This window comes from Symphalangus syndactylus, chromosome 8 (genome assembly GCF_028878055.3).
Source record: "Symphalangus syndactylus isolate Jambi chromosome 8, NHGRI_mSymSyn1-v2.1_pri, whole genome shotgun sequence".
Lineage (NCBI taxonomy): Eukaryota > Metazoa > Chordata > Mammalia > Primates > Hylobatidae > Symphalangus > Symphalangus syndactylus.
The window spans coordinates 95,020,326-95,045,542 of NC_072430.2; the positions used below are offsets into that span (position 1 = coordinate 95,020,326).

Here is a 25,217-nt window from a genome sequence, read left to right on the forward strand (position 1 = left end):
GTACTCTGTCGCCCAGGCTGGAGTGCAGTGACATGATCTTGGCTCACTGCAACCTCTGCCTCTTGGGTTCAAGTGATTCTCCCACCTCAATTCCCAAGTATCTGGGATTACAGGCACCCGCCACCATGCCTGGCTTTTTTGTATTTTTAGTGAGACCAGGTTTCACCATGTTGGCCAGGCTGGTCTCGAACTCCTGACCTCAGGTGATCCGTCCGCCTCGGCCTCCCAAAGTTACATGCTTTTAATACTTGAAAGAATATTTATGTTTTATAAACATGTTGCTGTGTTTAAATATGAAATTAAAAACAATTTAAATCCTCTGATTATTAAGCCAGGGAACTGCAAACATTAAATTTTCTGCCTGCAGTTATATTAAGAGATAGTAATTATTGTTTTAAACACTAATCCAATTTTTAAAAATCTATGCTTGTAATACAGGCAGTTTCCAACTTGACAAATGTTTTATGGTCTATATGAGCAACCAGTAGAAAAGTACAAGTCTATAGGCATAATTATTTCTCTCTTTATTCTTAGAATGAGGTGATTCAAAACCTCCAACTATTAACCTTTTAATAGCTTTCAGTCACCTGGAAAGGTGATTGCTTCAGAGATGTTCTTTTCTCTGTTTTCAAATATAAGAAGTTAGTTAGTGTTGCCAGAAATAAACTTCTCCCTTCCATGCAGCTGGGGAGGAGATGTTAAAACATGGGATTCATTTTTCCCCAGAGAAATAATTTATAAAGGTGGGTAGGTTTGGTTGAAGCAATGTGTTAATATTTTACCTAAAATACATTGTAGATTAATATTTTTAGACTTTTTCAGTAATCTGAGAAACAACTATTATGTGTGACTTTTTTTTAACTTGGGAAAATACATTCTAAGCATACTTTTTGGAGTAAAACCTGTTCGAAAGTTGGAGACTGCCTGTACCCAGCTTCATAGTCAATTGTTTTTAATGCTAGTAAATCGTAAAACTAATAGAAGTAAAAATATTTGTGTTGAAAACTAATCCTTTATTTATTCATGCATTTTTAACTTTATAGGTATTAAAACTTTCTTTGTATGATCATAATTTTTTGATCTTTTTGTTTTGCAAGAAAGTGAATGGTAGCCTTTCATTTGTATGTTCGATTTTCTTAAAAATTTCATCTTATGTTATTTTACAAATGAAAAATTATTTGTGAGAAATGTTTTATAAATCATTGTGCATTAGTTTTTAGTTATAAACACTTAAGGAAAGAAAATGATTATTCCTGGCTTACAGATAAGAAAACTGAACAAAGGACAGAGATAGATATAACTTGATGAAAAGCATAAGCACCTCCTCAGAGTTCATTTTATATGACTTCTAATTTCCTAGTTAGACTCATGGTATTTATATTAAAATAACTCCCAAGAAAAACCTTAACTGTTTGGAATGGTGATCAGTATGCAGTTAGATAACTCTTCTGAGAGGCAAAATTGGCTTTGTCAGTCTGTTAATATACCAGTGAAGGCTGTTGGAACAGCTTTACCAGCACCTTCTGCTAGAGCAGAACATTGATAAAGTTTCACTGAGTGTGTAATTTTGTTAATTATAACTCCTTTTTTTTTTTGAGATGGAGTTTTGCTCTTGTTCGCCAGGCTGGAGTGCAATGGTGCGATCTTGGCTCACCGCTACCTCCTCCTCCCAGGTTCAGGCAATTCTCCTGCCTCAGCCTCCTGAGTAGCTGGGATTGCAGGCATGCACCACCACGCCCGGCTAATTTTGTATTTTTAGTAGAGACAGGGTTTCACCATGTTGGCCAGGCTGGTCTCGAGCTCCTGACCTCAAGTGATCTGCCCGCCTTGGCCTCCCAAAGTGCTGGGATTACAGGCGTGAACCACCGTGCCTGGCTAATTATAAATCCTTTTAAAGTTGCTGATTAAAATAGTTAAATGGTAGTAGGTTAATAATTTAAATTTGTTCAGCAGCTTTCATTTTTGCATTTATAAGTTCTTGAAAAATGAGGAAGTACATTTGATTTGTTGTAGATATAAATACTGGTTTAAGATCAGGAATTCTATTTTTCTTTCCTCTGAGAAAGGTGTTCTTTGATGTACATCTCTTGCAACTCTGATACTTCCAAGTTGGATTTTAGAAGCTATTTGAAACATTAGAAATATTAAAACAATGGTAATACTTTTGAGATTAACATTGAAACTATCTGAAAATGATCGTTTATTGAAGTAAATATTTCTTAGCTCTGGGATGTCAATACTATATAAGTTATGGAAATTAGGACTATAATTTTTTTAATGTTGTGATGGGATCCTTATGACTGAAACAATAGTCATTTCTATTAGAATTTTATTTTTAAACTGTGTTAATTTTATATTGAACAAATGAGTATATATTGTTCTGAATTCTTATTAATAGTTAAACTGTGAAACTTGGCTTTTAGCTTTAATTTGGTTTCATCTAGAACAACTTGAATTAAAATATTGAGATTTAAAAATTTCTCATTTGCTACAGACTAAACAAGAAATACTGGGAGTATCTTACTCTTAAGGTTTATTACAGTTGGTATTATGGCTTAACACCATGTTTAGCAAGTCTTCCTTTATTAATTAAATATTAATTAAATATTCTATTACTGCATTATAGAGACTTAAGAAGCTCAGAATATACGATTGGCTGTAATCTATTTGCAAAACTTTTTAAAGGCTACATTAATATACTGATTTTCTGGCTTAAATTCTTTTTAGCAAAAAGCAGAATACAGTTCAAATTATTAGATTTCAGAATATCATGCTCTCCCATCCACTTGGTTTACTATGTTTTTAAAATACCTCTTAACAGTGAAACATTTTTATTCTGCATTGTATTTACATATCTTACATTAAATAGAATATTGTAATATAACATTTTTGGTGACTCAAATAATATAAAATTAATTATTACACTACATATGAAATTTTATTTCAAATTATACATTATTTTTACAAGCATATCAACAGACATTTCATTTAAGACATAAATTAATCTGACTAAACAAGGTTGATATAATTAAGGAAAAATATGTTAAAATGCAAAATGTTTAATTTTTAAATGAAATGCTAGTAATAGTTATATAAGAACTAAGAGATGTATTTCTGAGATTACTTGATAAATAAACAAGATCTCAACCTTGGCAGTCTGAATTTTGTTAACCAGATGTCATCATGCTGAATGTTTACCAACTCTGAGTAAGAAGCTTGTTTCAGATGGTCTTCATACTTAAACCTGGTGGAATGCCTTTTCTTATTAAACCTGGTGGAACGCCTTCTCTTTTAATTTGTGACACAATTTTAGGCACATCCAGATTAATCTCTTACATGTTCAACAGCTTACGAGCAACTACTTGAAAGACTGCTAGAAGGAAAGATAATATAGAAAGCATAATTTATGGAATTTAGTTGTATAAAATGATAAATTCATTATTTAAACAATGTCCTAATTATTACTGTTATTACCAAGTTCTGATATTTGAAATGTACCCAGTTTATTAATTATTTTTCTTACATTCTACAGATGTGTTCAGAGCAACATTGTTTTGTTGACACAAGCCTTTAGAAGAAAGTTTGTCATTCCTGACTTTATGTCTTTTACCTCACACATTGATGAGTTATATGAAAGTGCAAAAAAGCAGTCTGGAGGAAAGGTAATGCTTTTGATGTACATATTTTCATAATCCAGTCACTTAATAAATTCAGCTTAATTTGAGGTCTAGAGAGTAAATTGTGTAGTTGCGTTTTGCTAAAGAAAACACTTTAGCTTTGCTTAAGAAATTTAAGTGAAGCCATTGGATTTAGTGTTTTTACAATATTTTAAATATTTAACTTTGTTATTCTGGTTAAAGAGAAATCTAAGGGTAAGAATTTTTTATTTTCAGATGATGGTGATGGATTTTAAATTTTTAATTTAAAAAATCTTATTCAGAATTTCTGCAGATCTGATATCCTTCAGTATTACATGAAATGTTTCTAGTTTTTAAAATCCTGTAAATAATACTAGGAACTATTTGATTTTCATATAGAAAGTTTTCATTTTCTTTTAACTTTGGGTAGCTTTAGTATAATCCAGTTGGCCCTTGAACAAAGCAGGGGTTAGGGATGCCAACCCCACATGCAGTCAAAAATCTCAGTATAACTTTTGACTCCCTTAAAACTTAACTACTTATAACTACTGTTATAAGCCTTACCGCTAACGTAAATAGTCTATTAACACATTTTGTATATTTATTATATGCCAAATTCTTATAATAAAGATAAAAAATGGTATTGAGAAGATCATAAGGAAAAATATTTACTATTTATTAAGTGCAAGTGGATCACCATGAAAGTTTTCATTGTCATCATCTTCATGTTTAGACTGAAGAAGAAGAGGAGGGATTGGTCTTGTGTCTTGGGGGTGGCGGAGGCAGAAAAGAATCTGCATATAATTGCACTGTTTGAAGTTTAAATCCGTGTTCAAGATTCAAGTGTATAACAACTTCAGTGTAAATACTTATTACTTATTTTTAAATACTTGATTCCTAACGTCTTAGTGAAACCCTACTAGCACCCATGACCCTGATTAAATAAATTTACTTTTTTCCTGCTTAAAAAAAAAAAAAGTCCAAGTTCCTCTGCTAGACTCTCCTGCTAAACAGGAGAAAGAAAGAATGCATTGGAAAACAAGAAATAATAGAGACTGAGAGAAGTCACTTTAGATCTCATAATTCTCAAGTCTGTTTTGCCTTTGGTTTCCATGAGCATTGTTACAGAAGATAGACTATGAAGCCACTGAGTGTTGTAAAATAACTAGTCATTGGTAGAAGGTAAAATGAGATAAGAAATTTGTTGGTGGAAGAAAATATATTATTTGTTAATATTATATCTATTCATTTCTTTCCAATCTTTTGGATAGGTTGCAGATTATATTCCTCAACTGGCCAAATTCAGTCCCGATTTGTGGGGTGTGTCTGTTTGTACAGTAGATGGACAGAGGTAAGTTTATTTCAAATTCATGAAAACCAACTCTAAGCCTTAACTTTTGTATAATGGTGAGAATGACATGGAGAAGATCATCTTTTATGTTGGAAATTAGTCCTAACAGGACATAATTTCAAAAGGTAAATAAATTTAGATTTTAATGTAATTTTTAAAAACTCAACTGAAACAGTAACATTATATTAAGTTTTATGAGACATCTATTTTATTCACAGTTGTAGTCTCGTTTTTTGAGTATTATTCAAATATGTGCAGTTACCAATTTGTTTCAGAAAAGCAGACTTGTCAAAACATGACACTATTTTCTAACGAACTGACCACTAATAAAATTAGTCCCTATTTCTCAACTTAACATTGGTAACCCATCTGTCATCGTCTTTGTTCCTTGTGTTCCTGATAAAATTAGCATGAGAATTAAGACAATGCAACATAACGTATCCCGAAGTTAAAAGTCAGTTGCAAAACGTGGGATTTCATGAAGTCCGTGAAAGCAGCATTTGGGAATTGCTTACATTGTAGGCACAGCTGCTGACAGATGAGGAACTTGCAGAATTATAAAAAGGATAGTGATGTGAGGGCACTTTAAAGAGAATGATTTGATTTAAAAATCAAAAAATTAAGAGAGGCCCTTGGAAAATGGTAAAGTCATAGCATATTTTTTCAAGAGTGACCGTGTTCATTGTGCTGGGAATTAGACATAAAGTTTATTATCATCTTATAATTTGGTTTTATTAGAAAATTATGCCAAAGAGAAAAATCAGTATTCTTTTTTCACTCATTTAAAGACTTAGCTCAGAGATATATTCCTTTGTTTTTTGTTTTTTATTAAAGTCTGTTTTATCAAAATATAACTTACATAAGATGTACAACTTGTAAGTGAACACAGCTTGAAAAGTTTATATCAGAGTTGTAATTTTACCTAAATTTTGTTAAAACTACTAAAAGCCATTTAACCTAGTAATTTTAGATTTTACTTTTCAAGATAATGTTGCAATTAAAAACTTTTCTTCCTTTTATGAAAATTTGATCTTTTATGTTGCCCAGGCTAGTTTTGACCTCTTGGCCTCAAGTGATCTTCCTGCCTTGGCATCCCAAAGTGATGGGATTATAGGCATGAGCCCCTGCCCCCAGCCAAAAATTTGTGACTCGTAAGAACCTTCATTTTAGGTTATTTTAATTTTTTTTTTTTTACTAATTATCCTCAAGTACTTACAGTAAAAAATATATGAGTTAGCCCATTCATTTTGAAAGTAAGGAATCTGAGGCCCGTAGTTGACATGATATTGGCAAAGGTGAAATGAACACCTAGGCCTCTTAACTTCTAGTCTATTTTTTCTTTCATTATTATATGCCTTTATCCTCATTTGGGTCTGTAAAATGTACTGAGCAGTCACCATGTGTTGAATTAAATGTTGTATGCTATGAAGGGACACAATGAAATGAAAAGGCATGGTGGCTTTATCCCATGAAGCAAATTCCAGTAGGGAATGGTATTCCTGTTTTTGCATTTTAGGAGATAGTTTATCAAGTAATGGAAGTCTTTGAATTTGAAGGAAATTATTATCATGTAATATTGAATATGATTTTTCTCTTCTTAAACATTCTGTATGTCTCTTAGTTTTTTTATCTAGAGAATTCAGAAAGTTGACTTCAGAACTAGAACATATGTATTTTTAAATCCAAAGGTAATAAGACAAGCTCTTAATCGTTTTTTAGAATGATTGTCAAGTTTGAAGTTATAATCTTATATAGTATAACGATATAGTTTAAGGTTATAGTTACACATGAATAAATTTGATAGGAAAAATATTCTTTTGGTATTTATACATATATATTTATATTCTATAATACACTCAGAAGTGAGGTGGGTATGCATTCCTGTTTGACCTCTGATGTCTCTGTCACCCTCTGCTTCGGGTGGTTATTAATATAGTGCCCAGTTTCATTATGAATGACTTTCAGTATGAATGAATGCTTGTGATGTGTTGGGACATTGTTCAGGGAACCTGGGATATATCAGTAAGTAAATCAAAGATCTCTGCCTTTGTGAAGCTTACATTATAATTGGATTGGCCAGAACTTTTTCATTCCCAGATCTTTTCTCTACTTCATGTACTTCTCAGTTTGGTGGTAATATAAAGCTTTCTTTTTGCTCTTTTATTTATCTCCATGGTAATGATGACTGCCTACTGAACTTAGTGCCAGCTATGTCAGGTTTATAAAACTGGATGTTTTTTCTTTTAATGGAGCCCAGGATTGTGAGTGGATGTGGCTTGTAAGATGAGACATTTGTAGACAGGGTCCCAGAGAATAGTATTGAATCTAAACTGAGCTCTGTTTAACTTTTTAACCATGGTTTAGTCACAGCTTACAGCTATGAGTTGAAAAAAAAAAGGTGAATAATTTCTCAAGTCACAGCTTACAGCTATGAGCTGAAAAAAAAGGTGAATAATTTCTAAAAGGGCTAGTTAATTTTTATGTGACTGAATACACGTGGGAGTAAGGAGGAGCGTGCTCTTACACTCTTGCCCTCAGAGGAAAATTTCCACATTACATATTTATTATCTACTTTAAAACCATTATTCTGTTACGTGAATACTTTCATGCTTTTGCTTTTTTTCACAGTATTTCTCTTAAACATAGGTCAATTCTGTATCCATGGGGTCTGCACCCATGGATTCCACCAACCACAGATCGAAAATATTTGAGCCAAAAGAGATGGATAGTTGTGGCTGTAGTAAACATGTACAGACATTTTTTTCTGTCATTATTCCCTAAATAATACAGTACAGCTATTTATGTGGCATTTACATTGTATTTGGTATTATAAGTAATCTAGAGATGATTTAAAACACATGGGAAGATGTGTGTAGGTTATATGCAAATGCTGTATCATTGTATATAAGGGACTTGAGTGTCCATGGAGTTTGGTATCACAGGGATTCCTGGAATCCACCTCCCACAGATATCAAAGGATGACTGTACTTAAATTTATTCTGTAATTTTGACATAAACTTGTGGTTGAATTATGGGAAAATTTTTGTTGGAATTGTTAACATGTAAAAAGAATGATTCCAAATATGCAGTTACATTTTTTCCCAGTTGATGTTATTTTTTAAAAATCTCGTTTTAAATAGGCATTCTATTGGAGATACCAAAGTTCCCTTCTGTCTTCAGTCCTGTGTAAAACCTTTGAAATATGCCATTGCTGTTAATGATCTTGGAACTGAATATGTGCATCGATATGTTGGAAAAGAGCCGAGTGGACTAAGATTCAACAAACTATTTTTGAATGAAGATGGTAAGAATTACATAAACATTGGTTGAAAAAAGAAATGTCTCATTTTCCTATGTAAATAAATCTAAGTCATCTTAAACATTTTTTGATTAAAATTAAAAGTGTGATTTCTATATAATCCATTGAGAGAGTTTCATCACCTACTTTTAAAAATGATTATTTTAGGCATCTCATACCACTGGGAAGTGGGCTAGGGAGAACATGAACTTCTCTCTTCATAACCACCTTTAGGGAAATATAGCAAAATCTCAAAATACCTGAGATTTGCTTTAAAATAATTTAGTTAAGGCAGCTGGGAGTGCTGGGTATGATTATTACTATATGTTGGTAATTATTGCAGTTAAATGATAGGTACATGGGTGTTCGTATATTATTCTTTCTACTTCATTATATTGTATATAGTATTTGAAAGTTTTATTGTGGCCCTGGTTGAGATAGTGAGGATTATTATTTTTCAGTGAGTGTTTTTACTTTTTCTCCTTACAACATTAAAAAATTTGAAAGAAATGCTTTGTGTTTAATGCTTGGGTAACAAATCTTACTACTTTACAGGAATTCAAAAGAAAAGGGGAGGACAAAAGTAGTTTGATCTGATAGAGATTTTAAGTCTAAACATCTATTAGCTGAGTGCAAACTAAGTTGAACTAGTCCCATGGTTTGGTTTCTGTTTTTTAATCTTTTAAGCATATGCTGTGTTTCTGATTGATGAGTTAAGATATAGAATTGAAGAAAGTGAGAGCGAAGTTTGTAGTAATGGCTGTGAGAGATACACTTTTGTACTTTTTTCTTTCTGCTGTATAAAAAATGAAATGTGCCTTATACTCATTATTTTGTTTGTAAGATGAAGTCATAAGACTGGTATTTTCTTATGCTTCTCATCCTATTTATTTTGAGAGCAATTACATTTTCTTTCCCATTTTACCATAACCTTTTTATTCTGATGCTACATTTGGTTTTATGGACATTACTGTAAATTAACAACTTCAATAAGGACATCATATGCAGAACCACTTTATTTACTAAGCTCATTGACATCTAGATTTAATATTGAAAGAATTAATACTGTTATTCTAAAAATACCAAATATTTTAAAAGAAAAATTTAATACTTTTCCATGAACAGCAAAGGAGAATAGACATGTCTAGTGAATTGATTGATTTTGAGGGAGATATTTAAGAAAAAGAAACAAATATAGTAATTTGAATGTTTAGAGGATTTCAGAAACAAAACAAAATGGGCTTGGAGCAAATGAAATTAACAGTATAAGTAATGAATTTTTTGCCATATATATTTATGGTTTTAGAAATAATGAATTATTGATAGTGTATTCTATATAAGAAAAAATAAACCAGGAATTTAGAATTGTTTATAATAAGAATAAAACATAAAGTTTAACAAGAGATTTTGCCTCGATATTCATAGACGTTTTCTAAGCCTTAGCCAACACCATGAGTCTTGAAACTAATGGTAAATACAGGCTTTACTATATTACACCTTCCTGAATTCTGATTAGAGCCTGTGCTCTTGAGTCCTGACTTAGTTTAGCCCCAGCAAAAACAATTTGAAGATCTCATTCATATTTAAAATTGCAAGGGTAGATTTTTGGTGAAACCATACACTTTTTGTGTATGTATGTATGTATGTATGTGTATATCTAAAATAATAAATTTTTAAAAAATATATTAATGTTATACCAGCTTTATAAGATTGTGATGATTTATTAAGAGTAATAGGGATATAGTAAATAAAGAAATTGTAGTAGTTTTTTTTTTTATTTTGAGACGGAGTGTCGCTCTGTCCCCCAGGCTGGAGTGCAGGGGCGTGATCTCAGTTTACTGCAAGCTCCGCCTCCCGGGTTCACGCCATTCCCCCGCCTCAGCCTCCCGAGTAGCTGGGACTACAGGCGCCCACCAGCACGCCTGGCTAATTTTTTGTATTTTTAGTAGAGACGGGGTTTCACCGTGTTAGCCAGGATGGTCTCGATCTCCTAACCTCGTGATCCCCCTGCCTCAGCCTCCCAAAGTGCTGGGATTACAGGCTTGAGCCAGCGCGCCCGGCAGTAGTTTTTAATAACAGTAGGTTTTTTTTTTTTTTTTTTTTTTTGAGATGGAGTTTCGCTCTTGTTGCCCAGGCTAGAGTGTAATGGTGCGATCTCGGCTCACTGCAACCTCCGCTTCGCGGGTTCAAGCAATTCTCCTGCCTCAGCCTCCCGAGTAGCTGGGATTACAGGCATGTGCCACCACTCCGGCTAATTTTGTATTTTTAGTAGAGACAGGGTTTCTCCATGTTGGTCAGGCTGGTCGCGAACTCCCAACCTCAGGTGATCTGCCTGCCTCGGCCTCCCAAAGTGCTGGGATTACAGGCGTGAGCCACCATGCCCGGCAATAACAGTAGTTTTAAAATGTTTGCAGCATAGAAAGTTTTGGTAGGAGGTGGCTGATATTTTTTATCATTATAAGTGAGCAAACAAGTTACTTTATGGAGATGTCAGTTTTGCAAACTACCATCTCCCAAGGAAGTCTTCTTTTTCTACCTTACAGTGATCAGGTTAATCAACAAATGATTTATATAGCTTTCCTTGTCTGTATTGTTAACAGCTCTGGAGGGTACATGGGCCTTGGTTCTTGGAATAACTTTTCTGACTACAGGATACAGAAGACAATTACATATTTCTAATACATAATGGGAGAAGACATAATTAAGCATTGAATACTGTTAGTTGTATTATCTTACAAGTATGTAACTGACAGGTGCCAAAATGTATGTACTGATTATATGTGTGGAGGATTGAGAAAGAAGAGGAGTTGAGTTAATTTACATGAGGATGACAGGACTGAATTGATAGGATGAATTTTGGATGGTTGGGAAGAATGTGAGAGGGCACTGCACATTTTTTCCAACCATCCACAATGGGCACTGCACATTCTTCGCAACCATATATATCCCAACCAGATAGAGAATATTTTCTCTATATCTAGAGAATATATTATAAACATGTGTAATGTCAGATAATTGAGTTTCCTTAACTCCAATTTTTACTTGGCACTGTAAAATTCTAATATAATACCAAAAATATAAATATCCAAATTAAATTGGAAACCCTTTTTAATATTTTTCGTTCTTTAGTATATGTATTAGCAAACTTTGACTCAGCCTCACCTGTGAACAAAACCCTTGTAAGGTTCATATGCTTAGCAGCTTGAAAAGCTTCTTTTGATACAATATGAAAGAATGCTGTGTATTTATTTTATTGCCTTTGGGGAAAATAAATACTTGTTAAAATTGGTCAGTTTTTTTGCATTATAGTTTAAAACATGTCCATAAATTTCAGATGTCACCCATGTCCATTTTGTCAGTATAACATGATCTGATATTTCATTACTTTAAATGATAGTCTTTATTAGTGTCATAGGTTATTTCTGCCATTCATAAATATTTTTAAATTAAAAATTCTAAAGTAAACCCATCAACTCCATCTTATCTTAAGATAGAGCAGGGAAGCAAGAAAATTTCACAGTCATAGGTCTTAGGCCGAGGTTTTATACTGCAGTTAGGCTGGTGTTGTGTTACATTCTCTCTGGCGGGTTTCCAGATGTTCACATGTCTGGCTTTTGAGCCAAAGGCAGAGTGAGCAATTACATACATCTGAAAATTGGGCTGTCATACCTTAAAATGATTTAGTGTTCTTTAAGACATCTTGAGTGTAGTTTATGTGGCATTTGCAGAGTATTTATCATTTGGAAAATATTTAATACTCACATTTATGTGATACCGTTTGGAATACATAGATTAGCAGCCTTCTAGGACTGTAGAGTGTAAGCCTGATAATGTCAAAAGCTCTGAAATGACAGATAATGAACATCCATACAAATAAAAGTATAAAGTAATTTAACACAATGTGATTTCTAAATTCTGCTTTTCTCTCTGCATGGGCTTTTCGGGTGGATAATATTTGGAACATTTTTAGATTTTGGCCCCCTCATGCCACATAGTCCTATCTTCTGGGACAGCAAGTGTTCTCATTTTGTGTGGTCTCAGAGAAAGCAAACTTCTCTTAGTATAATTTGGAATAGGCAAATCTTGATTGTAATAATCAGATATAACACAAAGATTTTGTTTTAACTTTTGGAACTGGGTATTATGAATACACTCAAAATGTAGGATTTTTTGTTTTTATTTATTTATTTTTAATTGACAGATAAAAATTGTGTATATGGTATACAACATAGTGATTTGAAATATATATGCATTGTGGAATGGCTAAATCAAAGTAACATACATTACTTCATATGTTTATTTGTAATGAGAAGACAAATGCTTTCTTAACAATTTTCAAGTACATATAATACTTGTTATTAACTACATCCTGTTATAAAATAGATCTCTTGAACTTCTTCCCCCTGTGTAACTGAAATTATGTATCCTTTGACCAACATCTGGCAATCCCTTCTCCCCCCTCCCCCACTTCTGATAACCACCAGGTAGATAAATTAAGACGTTGAGGTTTGCTTGTAAATAGATGTTTTCACTGTCCCCAAGAGTTTTGTTTTGGCGTTTGTGTCATGCATTGAATGAGAATATAATCAGTTGAGTTTTGAAATTCTTATTTATTGTAAGAATTGGGAGAAGAAATAGGAGTTTGGATTAATGTAAAGTTTTAAGTAATTTTAAAATTATATAAGAAATACAAATATACCTCTATTGTCAGGAAATACAGAAAGCCTAAAAATGTCCCCTATAGCCTGTGCATGGTGGCTCATGCCTATAATCCCAGCACTTTGGGAGGCCAAGGCGGGAGGATTGCTTGAGTCCTGGAGTTTGAGTCCAGCCTGGGCAACATAGGGAGATCCTGTCTCTACAGAAAATAAAACATTAGCCAGGTGTGGTATGTGCCTGTGGTCCCAGCTTCTTCAGAGTCTGAGGCTGGAGGATCACTTGAGCCTGGGAGGTCAAGGCTTCAGTGAGCCATGATTGTGCCACTGCACTTCAGCCTGGGCGACAGTCTGAAACTTTGGCTCTTAAAAAAAAAAAAATCCCTTATAATTTTATTATTCTATGTAAATCACTTGTTTGTGTTTTGAAATCCTTCTGTGTATGTGCTTGTATATAAAGATAAAAATAAAGCACTTAGAAAAAAGCAAAATTGAGTTTACTTTAGCTGTGCTTTTTCCAAGGTTATTTTTAGTATAGTAATACTACTCAAGTGCTTAAGTATTTGAAATAATGGTGTTGGTTTTATATTTTACAGATAAGCCACATAATCCTATGGTAAATGCTGGAGCAATTGTTGTGACTTCACTAATAAAGGTAAAATGTTGATGTTTCATTTTAACCTAGTAAAACTTTTTTTTTTTTAATAGCTAAAGCATAAAGATGAATCTGGGATTATTTATGTAGAATTATGAAAAATTTTCTCTTGGTGTTAAGAAATTTGTCTTGTGGTATAGTGTTAGGATCTTTATTTCAAAATAAATGATGTAGTCATTTCAAGACAAAATTAAAAACAGATGACTCGTAAATTCTAACAGTTATTTACTCTTGACTTGAGGATCTGTAAAATATTTAAAGTCTACTGAAGAAAGGCATAGAGACTTTTTTTTTTTTTAAAGTTTTGATATTTTTCCTTTCATTTCCTTTTGGTTCTTCCAGAATGAACAGTTATAAATAGAATTAAAGGCATTTTACTGTGTATTTGTTATTAGTATATGTGGGAACAAATGTTCTGGTACTTAAGACAAAGTACATTTATCCTCGAATATTCTCAAGTCTTTGATACTCTCATGAGCTGAAATCACAATTTTTATTGGAACTTGTTTCATTTGGTTTTATTTAATATGCCATAATTAAAATAATTAAATAAGGCTTATTCCAATTATTAAGTTATATTTTCTTATGCTTTGAAATTTGCATTGTAAGGGTTTTTTTTTTTTTTAGTGTTTGGTTTGCCTTAATAATTGGAAGAGCTAGTGTTTTAAAATAAGTATTTGAAAATGGTTCTTGTGTAATAGATTTTTAAATCTATCACACGATTTTAGATGTTTCAGATTTTTAATTTCTAATTATAAATTTTATTTATATTTAAATAAGTTTTATTTATGTTTGGAACATTTGTATACTTCTTTGGTAAATCTGTGCCTATCTATTCCGAGTTAGAGGAAAGCATAACTACATGGCTTTGTAAATGCATTACTGTGGATGAGGTACCCTGGTTACATGAAGGATACTTGAGTATAAATGATACCCTTGGCCCAGTTCACAAAATTTCATCTAATTTGTATACTAGAAATCCTTTCTTAACTTTTAAGAGTTTTATATCTGTGAGAAAAAGCTTTTAAAATAGATTGCTAGTATCTTAAGAATCTATATGTTTACTTGTTACTTCAAGGCAAATTCTTTGAAAGTATTGGCCCATTTAATTCTTATAACTCTAATGAAGTAGATGTTATAGCCAAGTGTTTTTAAAATGTAACTAATTGTAATAGGATATGGAGAAAGCTGTCAGTTTGAGGTGAAAGAAACTTGAAAATACGATTATTTGCAAGGCACAGTCCTACCTTTAGGTAGCTTACTTTGTAGTATGGGATATGCAAAAGTAAATGGGTCCTTATAAGAAAACTCAATAAATGCTGTGATGAGAGAAAAGCCTCATTAATAATTGCTTAGATTTGAACAAGTAACTTAAAGTAGAAATAAGGAAAGTTACTATAATGTATGTGTTAATGCTTGATGAGAAAAACACCAAAATTGTTTCTTCCTAGAAAAATATCCACATACCATAATTTTACATAAACTTCCAGGTGTTCACTACTCTTCGAGGCCGATCCATGGGTCCTAGTTTAAGAACTTTTAAACTGGAGAGAGATTAACATACACTATACATAGTCTCAAAAGGGCTTATGTAAATAATTAGTAGAAGACTTCTTTTACTGCACACAGTTAAAAATCTTTCATTTAATGATTCATGGGTTTAACAGACTACACTGAAATGCTGCATGTGGGAATTGCATGTCTGGTTATCATATCACACTATCATTTCATTAGTTTCACTTGCCATGTTTAGTCATGAGCCATAAACTATACATTGAGCTCCATTTTAGTATGAGCGATTAGAAACAAAGTTAAAAGATACATACAACATAAATGTGGTTCAGTGTTCGACAGCACAAAGATTTAATTGAGTCATCCTGTACCTACAAATTTGATCAGTGATTTTCATAAAAATTTAAATTTACAGGCAAAGTTGGAAATGAGGCTTCAGGATATAGTTTATATTTAAGGTCACTTTCTCCTGAGTTTTTGTTTTGTTTTAAGCATGTGTTTTACAAGTGCTTTTTTTTTTTTAAATGAAAGTTCATACAAATCTTGGAGAGGAGAGCCTGATATAACCCTATGTAAAATTGAATGCCCCAGAATATGTAATATTTTTCTTAGGATCTTTTAGGGAAAGGATTAAATTCATATAAATATCTATAATGTGATCTCTGCAAATTGTATGATTGGTTTGAAATTTAGGTAATAAAACCATAACCAAAAGGGCTTAAAAATTGTCAAACCCAGTTCTCTTACTTTATATAACGGAGGAAACTGAGAACCTGGCAAGGTTGTAACAGCAGTAGAATTGGACTTAAACTAAATCTCCCGATACTCAATGCTGTTCATTACAATTCACTCTGCCATATTTAACGTAGGTGTTTGCCATTTCTCTTGATGACATCTTTAATTTTAATTAGCATAGTTATATTGCCCAAAATGCAGAAGTACTATTTTCTTAATTTGAACTGGTTCAAACGATAACGATTTATTGGTTTAAAAGTTGTATCTCATTTGATAGCAAGTGTTATGTAGTCATTCTTTGGACATTAGTCAGTAAAGAAACAGGCCCTTTTCCAAGATGCTTGCATCTGAGTGCCCAAAGCCACGGATATTTCACCATGGCTACTAGAGGTGAATTCTGTTTTTAGCTCTTTTAATTGATGACCTTAAGGCTATTTGTGATTTTTTTTTCTTTCAAAATTCAGGAATTTATCATGGTGCCATTAAAATCATTTTCTTCATGTTACTCTCCCCACCCCAAAATTAAGTAGAGTCTTTAGTAAGACTCTTGATTTCATAATTTTGTAGTATTGATATTTTTTCCTTGTAGGATTGGTGGTGATCCTCAGGAAATGGGGGAAGAGGCAGAGCAAATGTTCAAAAGGATTAGCAGATTGTGGAAAAAAGGAGAATTTGGACAGAAGGAGCCTGTTGCATAAATTCTTAACTACTAAGCTTATAGGAAAACTCCAATATTTAAAATTTTAAACAAAGCTATATAGGTAAATACCTTTTTAAAAACAAATGTAATTTTATACTTAAAATGCACATAATTTTTAAAAAACATAAGGGTACTATACTTCCTCTCTTTTTCTCTGTGGTAGCTACTAACTTTAAAGGAATACTTTTTGTTGTAATCTGTTTTATTTGGGATTGTGATAATGTGTGATTGCTTGATTAAAAGGAAAGAATAAAAATAAATTTGAAAGGAACAGTTATTTTTATATGACGTAGCAATATCCTTACGTATTTGTTTTCTTTTCACTGGTAAAAATTTCACGTAGTTTTAGTTTAAAAGTTAAGATCTGGTGATAACTTAAGGGTTAGGATAGGAAAATGAGGACAACATACTGCAAAATAATTGCCACACTTAATGCTTTTTCATGTTAGAAATAGTAAAAGTTACACTGTCTTCTATGTTTTTACCTCTCAGAGTGTTTTGTTTTTTGTTTTTTAGAGACAAGGTCTCTCTCTGTTGCCCAGTCTAAGTGCAGTGGTATAGTCATAGCCCACTGCAGCCTCAAACTCCTGTGCTCAAGTGATCCTGCCACCTCAGGCTCCAGAGTAGCTGAGACCACAGGCACATGCCACCATGCAGGGCAAATTCTTTATAAAGATAGGGTCTTGCCGTGTTGCCCAGGCTGGTCCTGAACTCCTGGCCTAAAGTGATCCTCCCAGTTTGGCCTCCCAAAATGCTGGGATGACAGGCGTTAGCCACTCTACTTGGCATGCCTCATTCTAGTGGTAGTTTCCAGTTTTTGTCATTTAAAGAAGCTCAATTTTCTTTTTAATCAAAAGTATTTTTGAATTTTAAAAATTAGGGTTTTTTTCTTTCTCTTGAAACAATTTATAATCATACTCATTGAAAATCAAGACAAGCTTAGTTAATGTATATGTAATGTTCAATTTGGTCAGGTTAGCAATAACCTGTTAGGTATGCTTATAAGACAGGTTTTTAAAGTGGTTTGTGACTCTGAGAGTAATGCATGATGCCTTGGACTGGCAACATTCAGAAGACAGGATTATATTGGTTTATTTACTTCATGTTTATATCAGTTTATGCTTTAGTTTTTTTTTTTAATGAAAGGTAGAGAATTTATTGTCAACTGAAAATTGTTCTGTTACTTTATTTTTAGGGTTGATCCATGAAAATACCAGATCTAGAAAAACATTCTTTTTTACCTGGATTGTCTTATTTTTTATTTTCCTAATACTCTTTAGCTTTAAACCATTTTCTATCATAAGACTAAATTAAGAATATATCATAATATCGTTTTTAGTTACCTCTTTTTGCCTTTTTCCTCTATGATCTCTAATTTTTAATTGGCTTGCACCTCCATACTTTATGAATGGAATCAAGTGCGATACTTACAAAATAACTCTGATTAATGCATTGATTTTAAATGAGCCATTTTAATATTAAATTTATTGGCAGTTGTCCTTGTTAACAGTGTTTTTCACCTGTGTTATAAAGTATAAAAATGAATCAATTCATAAATATGTTGTAAAAACTGTATAAAACATTGCAATATAGTTACATTAATTTTTTAATAGATAATGTTAAAACTCAGTGCCTCTTTATCAAATTTTCATTCATACAGTATTCTTCAAAGGAATGTAAGTTCTGTAACTTGACGGGCATATTTACAGAAAAATTTGTATAATTTACTTTTTTTTTTTTTTGAGACGGAGTTTCACTCATCGCCCAGGCTGGAGTGCAGTTTGCCTCCCAAGTTCACGCCATTTTCCTGCCTCAGCCTCCCGAGTAGCTGGGACTACAGGCGCCCGCCACTGTGCCTGGCTAATTTTTTTTTTTTTTTTTTTTTTTTTGTATTTTTAGTAGAGACAGGGTTTCACCGTGTTAGCCAGGATGGTCTCGATCTCCTGACCTCATGATCTACCTGCCTTGGCCTCCCAAAGTGCTGGGATTACAGACGTGAGCCACTGCGCCTGGCCTAAATTTGTATAATTTTCTAGTATCAGGATCTGATTACCCTTTTCAAACAACCCATATGGGTTTGTTTTTTAAAAATCATTTGGTGAGTGGATTAGAAATTTTGATAAGTAGATTTCTTCCAATGTGGTTTATTTTAAAAATGTTTCTACTGTATTTACTACAAATGATTATAACTTTTTAAAAAATAATACAGTATCTAATAATGCTTGTACAGTGATCTTCAAACTGGGATAAGTATATCTTTGGATTCCATACTTGGAATTCTTTACAAGGAATAAAGGGGCATTGATAGTTTTAAGATAAGTCAGTTTCAAAGTCTGTTTCTATATGTGCCTTTTAAAAAATTAATCTGCCTTTAGTCCAGGTGTCCTACTATTTTCCAAAAGAAAGACATAGTTCTCATGTCTTTCAAATTTTAATACAGTGCACTGCTTCAGGTTGTAAAAACCTCAGCCCACCAGCAAAAGAGGACATTTTGAAATATTAGAGTCAGTGTTATTAAGGGTGTGAACCATTGTAATGACTGGTAATAAGTCCTGTTATATACTAGGTTGTTTCCAGTTCTTTGGTTTCAACAAAATGGAAAGAGAATCTTAAGTTGTCAGTCAATAGGAGTATTAGCATAATTTTTGAGGATAGAGTACTGTATGACTTTTGGCATGTAATGAGCTGGAGGCATGTAAAGAACTGAGTAACATTGCTATAATAAAACTTAAAATTTCAGTCTACTTATCCATTATAAGCAAAGTTTCTCAATTCACACCTCTGTAAAAATTAAAAATAGGAAGAGAATTAGTCCTGAGTTCATTCTAGCAATAGAAGATATCCACTGATATATGAACTAAAAATCAATTACTGTTTCAAATTGGAAAGAAAAATACTCAAAAGGAAAATCTTACAAATTAGTATGGGAAATTATTAGCAAATAAATATTTTTCCTTTAATTTTTTATTGTGAAAAAATTCAAACATATATAAAATAGACAAGTATGACCAGCTCTCATATATGCATGCCTAGCTTTTATTTTTGTTAACATCTGTTTCTCCACCCAGCTCACCCCACTACTCCATAATGATGAAGATAATGGATTTTTATTATTTTTAGTTTTGATTTTGCATTGGAGGTGGTTTACTCTCTTTTGTATATGTAGGCATGTGCTTTTCCTAAGAGCTTTGCAAATAAACTTTTTACTGTAACTTTTTCAGAATTAATATGACATGTTAATGATTATTAGATCTCATCTATCCTTGGGGTACATGAAGTCTTTCCAAGAGATACACAAGCAGATAATAGTTTATTGACTTAAGTTAAATGCCATTTCCAGGGTAAATAATATGAACAAACAATAATCAAATGCCTTTACATTTAAATGGGGAAGTTTTGGGGAGAAACATTCTTTAGTCAATGCAACTATTCAATACAGGCATACCTCAGAGATATTGCAGATCACCTAACTTAAGTGAAGATTGCAAAAAAGCAAGTCATACCAATTTTTTCATTAAGCAATGCATACAAAAGTTGTGTTTATACTATAGTAAGTGTGCAGTAGTATTGCATCTAAAAAAAAAAACAGTGTGAATACCTTAAGTAAAAAATATTTTATAGGGAAGAAATGCTAAGGATCATCTGAGCCTTCAGTGAGTTCTAATCTTTTTGCTGGCGGAAGGTCTTGTCTTGATGTTGATGACTACTGATGGATAACGGTGGTGGTTGCTGAAGATTGGGGTGGCTGTGGCAATTTCTTAAAATAAGACAACAATGAAATTGCCACATCAATTGACTCTTACTTTTATGAAAGATTTCTCTGTAGCATGCAATGCTGTTTGACAGCATTTTACTCAGAGTACAACTTCTTTAAAAATTGGAGTCAGTCCTCCAAAACCCTGCAACTGCTTTATGAACTAAGTTTATGGAATGTTCTAAATCCTTTGTTGTATTTCAATGATATTCAGAGCATCTTTACCAGAAGTAGTTTTCATCTGAAGAAACCACTTTTAGTTCACTCATGAGAAGCAACTCCTCATCCGTTCAAGTTTTATCATGAGATTGCAGCAATTCAGTCATATCTTCAGGCTCTACTTTTTTTTTTTTTTTTTTTTTGAGATGGAGTCTTGCTCTGTCACCCAGGCTGGAGTGCAGTGGCACAATCTCGGCTCACTGCAAGCTCCGCCTCCCAGGTTCACGCCATTCTCCTGCCTCAGCCTCTCCGAGTAGCTGGGACTACAGGCGCCCGCCACCACGCCTGGCTAATTTTTTCTATTTTTTAGTAGAGACGGGGTTTCACCATGGTCTCGAACTCCTGACCTCGTGATCCACCCGCCTCGGCCTCCCAAAGTGCTGGGATTACAAGCGTGAGCCACCGCGCCCGGTCAGACTCTACTTTTAATTCTAGTTCTCTTGATATTTCCATCACATGTGTAGTTAGTTACTTCCTCCACTTGGACCACTCAGTCATCCATGAGGATTAGAATCAACTTCATTTGAACTCCTGTTAATGTTGATATTTCGACCACCTATGATCATGAAAGTTCTTAATGACATTCAGAATGGTGAACCTTTTCCAGAAGATTTTCAGTTTACATTGCCCAGATCCATTAGACAAATCACTATTATTGCAGCTATTGCCTTATGAACTGTGTTTCTTAAATAGTAAGACTTGAAAGTTGAAATTACTCCTTGATCCATGGGCTGCAGAATGGATGTTGTGTTAGCAGGCATGAAAACAACATTTTGCTCCTTGTACGTCTCCATCAGAACTCTTGGGTGACCAGGTGTGTTGTTAGTGAACAGTAGTATTTTGAAAGAAATACATTTTTTTCTGGCTGGTCATGGTGGCTCACACCTGTAATCTCAGCACTTTGGGAGGTTGAGGTAAGAGGATCGCTTGAGCCCAGGAGTTCAAACCAGTCTGCTCAATATAGTGAGACTCCCATCTCTATTAAAAAACAAAATCTTTTTTTGAGCCATAAGTTTCAACAGTGGGCTTAAAATATTCAGTAAACAAGGTTGTAAACCGATGTGGTCTTATCTAGGCTTGTTATAAGCCCAGGCAGGGTAGATTTAGCATAATTCTTAAGGACTCTAGGATTTTTGGAATGATGAATGAGCATTGGCTTCAACTTAAGGTTACAAGCTGCCTTAGCCCCTAACAAGTCAGCTGTCCTCTGAAACCAGACATTAACTTCTCTTTGGTTATGAAAGTCGTAGATGTCATCTTTCAATAAAAGGCTGTTTCATCTACATTTAAAATCTGTTAGTGTAGTCACCTTCATCACTGAAGTTAGGTAGATCTTCTGGATAACTTGCTGCACCTTCTGCATCAGCCCATGCCATTGTTTCACCTTGTACTTTTATGTTATGGAGACGGCTTCTTTCCTTAAACCTCATGAATCAACCTCTGCTAGCTGCAACCCTTTTCCGCAGCTTCCTCACCTCCCTCGGCTTTTATAGAATTGAAGAGAGTTAGGGCTTTGTTCTGAATTAGGCCTTGGCCTAAGGGAAGTTGTAGCTAGTTTGATTTTTTTTTTTTTATCTAGACCACACAAACTTTCTCCGTGTTACCGGTTATGCTGTTTTGCTTTCCATCATTTGTGTGTTCACTGAAGTTCCATTTTTAATTTCCTTCAAGAACTTCAAGAAATGCAAAGGAAACTTTGCATTTACACCTTGGCTAACTTTGGTGCAAGAGGCTCAACTTTTGGTCTGTTTTGGCTTTCAACATGCCTTTCTTACTAAGCTTAATAATCATTCTAGCTTCTTAAAAGTGAGAGATGTACAACTCTTCCTTTCACTTGAACATTTAGAGGCCATGGTAGGGTTATTAATTGGCCTGTTTTCAATATTGTTGTGTCTCAGGGAATAGGGGGGCCCAAGGAGAGGGAGAGAGTTGGGAATGGACAATCAGTGAAGCAGTCAGAACATATACAACATTTATAGGTTAAGTTTGCCATCTCACATGGACATGGCTTGTGGCACCCCAAAACAAGTGTAATAGTAAGAGCAAAAATGACTGATCACAGATCCCCATAAGACATCTAATAATAATTATAAAAATGTGACACAGAGACACAAAATGAGCACATACTGTTGGAAAAATGTTGCCAGTAGACTTACTTGATGCAGGGTTATCACAAACCTTCAATTTCTTAAAAAATGCACTATCTGTGAAACACAGTGAAGTGAAGCTCAATAAAATGAGGTATGCCTGTATTTTGTTCTGCTCTATTTATATAATCTGTCTAGAGAATGTTAAGTACCCAAAATGTTATACTGTATAATGCTAGACATTGGTAAATACCAGTTGTTTCTTAAAAACAACATAAGAGCAAAACTTAATTGTGCTTTAATTTAGTAAGTCACAAAATAGACTAATTATATGACCATAGTCTAGAGTTGAATGGTTTTTATTTTTGTGTATTAAACATCACAGTCCAGTGAAGAAAACTTGTAAGAGTTTTATAGGATACAGTTTAGGTCATGGAATGAAAGTTCAACATAACTTGTTTATTTTACGTTGATTGTTTAACCAGTAATTATCCATATGACATCCCAATGCAAATGCTGACATCCATTTCCAAAAGAGTTGTTTTTTTTTTGTGCTTTTTCTAAGGTTACAAAGGTTTTTGTGGTTTAAATGTTGTTACATATTTTACAGCATTAGGATCTATGGAATATTTTGACAACTGCAACAGTTCAATGAAGTTGGTAATTTCTTCTTTTAATTATTTTTCATTGAACAGCTTTGGAGTTACATTTCTACATTTTGATTTCTGGTATATTATAAGGAAAGAAAAAGTTATGTCAAAGGATACTTTAGAGAAAATACATAGATAGTGATTACAATATGGCTGTAACTAAATTATCCTTAATCTTGTTGAAGTTTTGTTAATGCCTAATTTTGATGAAATAGTATGGTGTTCCTTCCAGCTACTGATTGTATATATGTGATTGCACATCTTTCTTAAATAAGTGGATTTGTAGGTTTTCACATATTGTCAGCCACACTCTAATCCTCTTGTAAAGAATGAACCTGGCTTTATTCAATTAAATAATTCTCTGGTACAGGTTTTCCTCCCACAATATTTTAAAGTACAATGTTTTGGGTTTTTTGAGGGTAAAGTAAAAGAAAATATGTTTTAAAAACTTTAGTTGTCGAATTATTTTAAGCCTATTTTAGAAATTAGAGATGTATTGTTTCTTTTGGGTGCATATCACCAATTAATACGTTTGATTTCAGATCTACAACTTACTGCTTTGTAAACTTCGCCGAGGTAAAATGAAACCATTTGGCTACTTGAACTGATCTACGTTACATAGATTTTTCCTATTGACATTTGCAGTAGATAACACGTCAGAAATGAAAGTGATGAAACAATACATCTTCCATATTCTGAATTGGCATAATGCTAAATACAACAGAAGCTAATTTTTTAGAGACTGTGAAATATAATTTTTTTTAGTTCAAGTATTATTATAACAAGTGAGCTATTAAGAATAGAGCTTTCTCTACAGTAGTAAAATGTAACCAGAATGTTTGCATATACTGGAATTATAAAAGATTAGTTTTGCAGCATAACTCATTTTTCTAACTCTAATATTAGTTTAAGGATTTAATAAAATACAAGTAGATTGTTCTTAATTGAAATATTTTATATATACTTAATTCTTTTCGAAAGGTGAAACTTTATTTTAAGTTTTTTAAAATATAAGATTAAATAAATAACACATTTTAGCAAATTATGTGCTGTCATGAAAGATAAGGGAATTCATGGTAACTTGTATTTAAAATTCTGTAACTTTGGGTTGGGTAAAGATATACTTAAAATAAAGCATTCCCTTTGTAATTCTGATGCATTCTCAACATATGGGTATTAAATAACATGTAAAAAAGTTTATGTAAATGTTAAATTACTTTAGAACTATTTCCTAGATTTAAAAATACTAATGCAGTATATTATAATAGTAGCTGTTTGAAATTTTGATATTGGCTTGAAACTTAACTGTAGTGGTACCTATATTAACGTATTTATGTCTCTTATTTTTTGCAGCAAGGAGTAAATAATGCTGAAAAATTTGACTATGTAAGTGCAACATGTCATTCAGTTTTCATGCTACATTCTCTATATATTTGTTTTTTGATTACTAATATTTCCTAATTTTGGTTTATAGGTCATGCAGTTTTTAAATAAGATGGCTGGTAATGAATATGTTGGATTCAGTAATGCAACGTGAGTTTTTTAAATACTGTTTTGTTACATAAAAACACACTGTATTTAGAATTGATCTGCTCTCTTTTCATTAGAGGGAAATGAATGATTTCTAAATTACCTGACAGAAACACTTAAAAATACTTTAAATAGTTTTGACAAATTTCTTATAAGTAATCATACAATCAGAAGAGATCCCAAGTTTATCTCAAATTACTGGTGCTTATTCAGTTTTATCTTTGCTTATAATACCTGTCTTACCTCTCTTCTATTTCTGTTCCAGGCTGTCTGGATTTTTACCCCAATTTTTTATTTTAAAATTTGTGAGTCTACAGAAAAGTTGAAATAATAAATAACTGGAATCTTTTACTTATATTTTCTAATATTTTGTCTTACTTGCTTTTTCTCAACCTGTCTCTTTAGATAGATAAAAAATATGTATGTATACCTC

General features: G+C 32.9%; 1 protein-coding gene across 4 annotated transcripts in view; it reads left to right on the forward strand.

Annotated features, from left to right (window-relative positions):
• GLS (glutaminase) overlaps positions 1 to 25,217 on the forward strand; it is an 86,051-nt gene that overhangs the window by 16,878 nt on the left and 43,956 nt on the right. For 3 of the 4 annotated variants that reach the window (XM_055290049.2, XM_055290051.2, XM_055290050.2), the window contains exons 4-9: positions 3,533 to 3,662; positions 4,910 to 4,989; positions 8,130 to 8,293; positions 13,539 to 13,597; positions 24,608 to 24,640; positions 24,729 to 24,787. In XM_055290049.2, the coding sequence (XP_055146024.1) occupies positions 3,533 to 3,662; positions 4,910 to 4,989; positions 8,130 to 8,293; positions 13,539 to 13,597; positions 24,608 to 24,640; positions 24,729 to 24,787 (525 nt within the window). Of the gene's footprint in view, positions 1 to 3,532; positions 3,663 to 4,909; positions 4,990 to 8,129; positions 8,294 to 13,538; positions 13,598 to 16,480; positions 23,831 to 24,607; positions 24,641 to 24,728; positions 24,788 to 25,217 lie in introns of those variants that run through there. The other variant, XM_055290052.2, reaches the window with a different exon arrangement.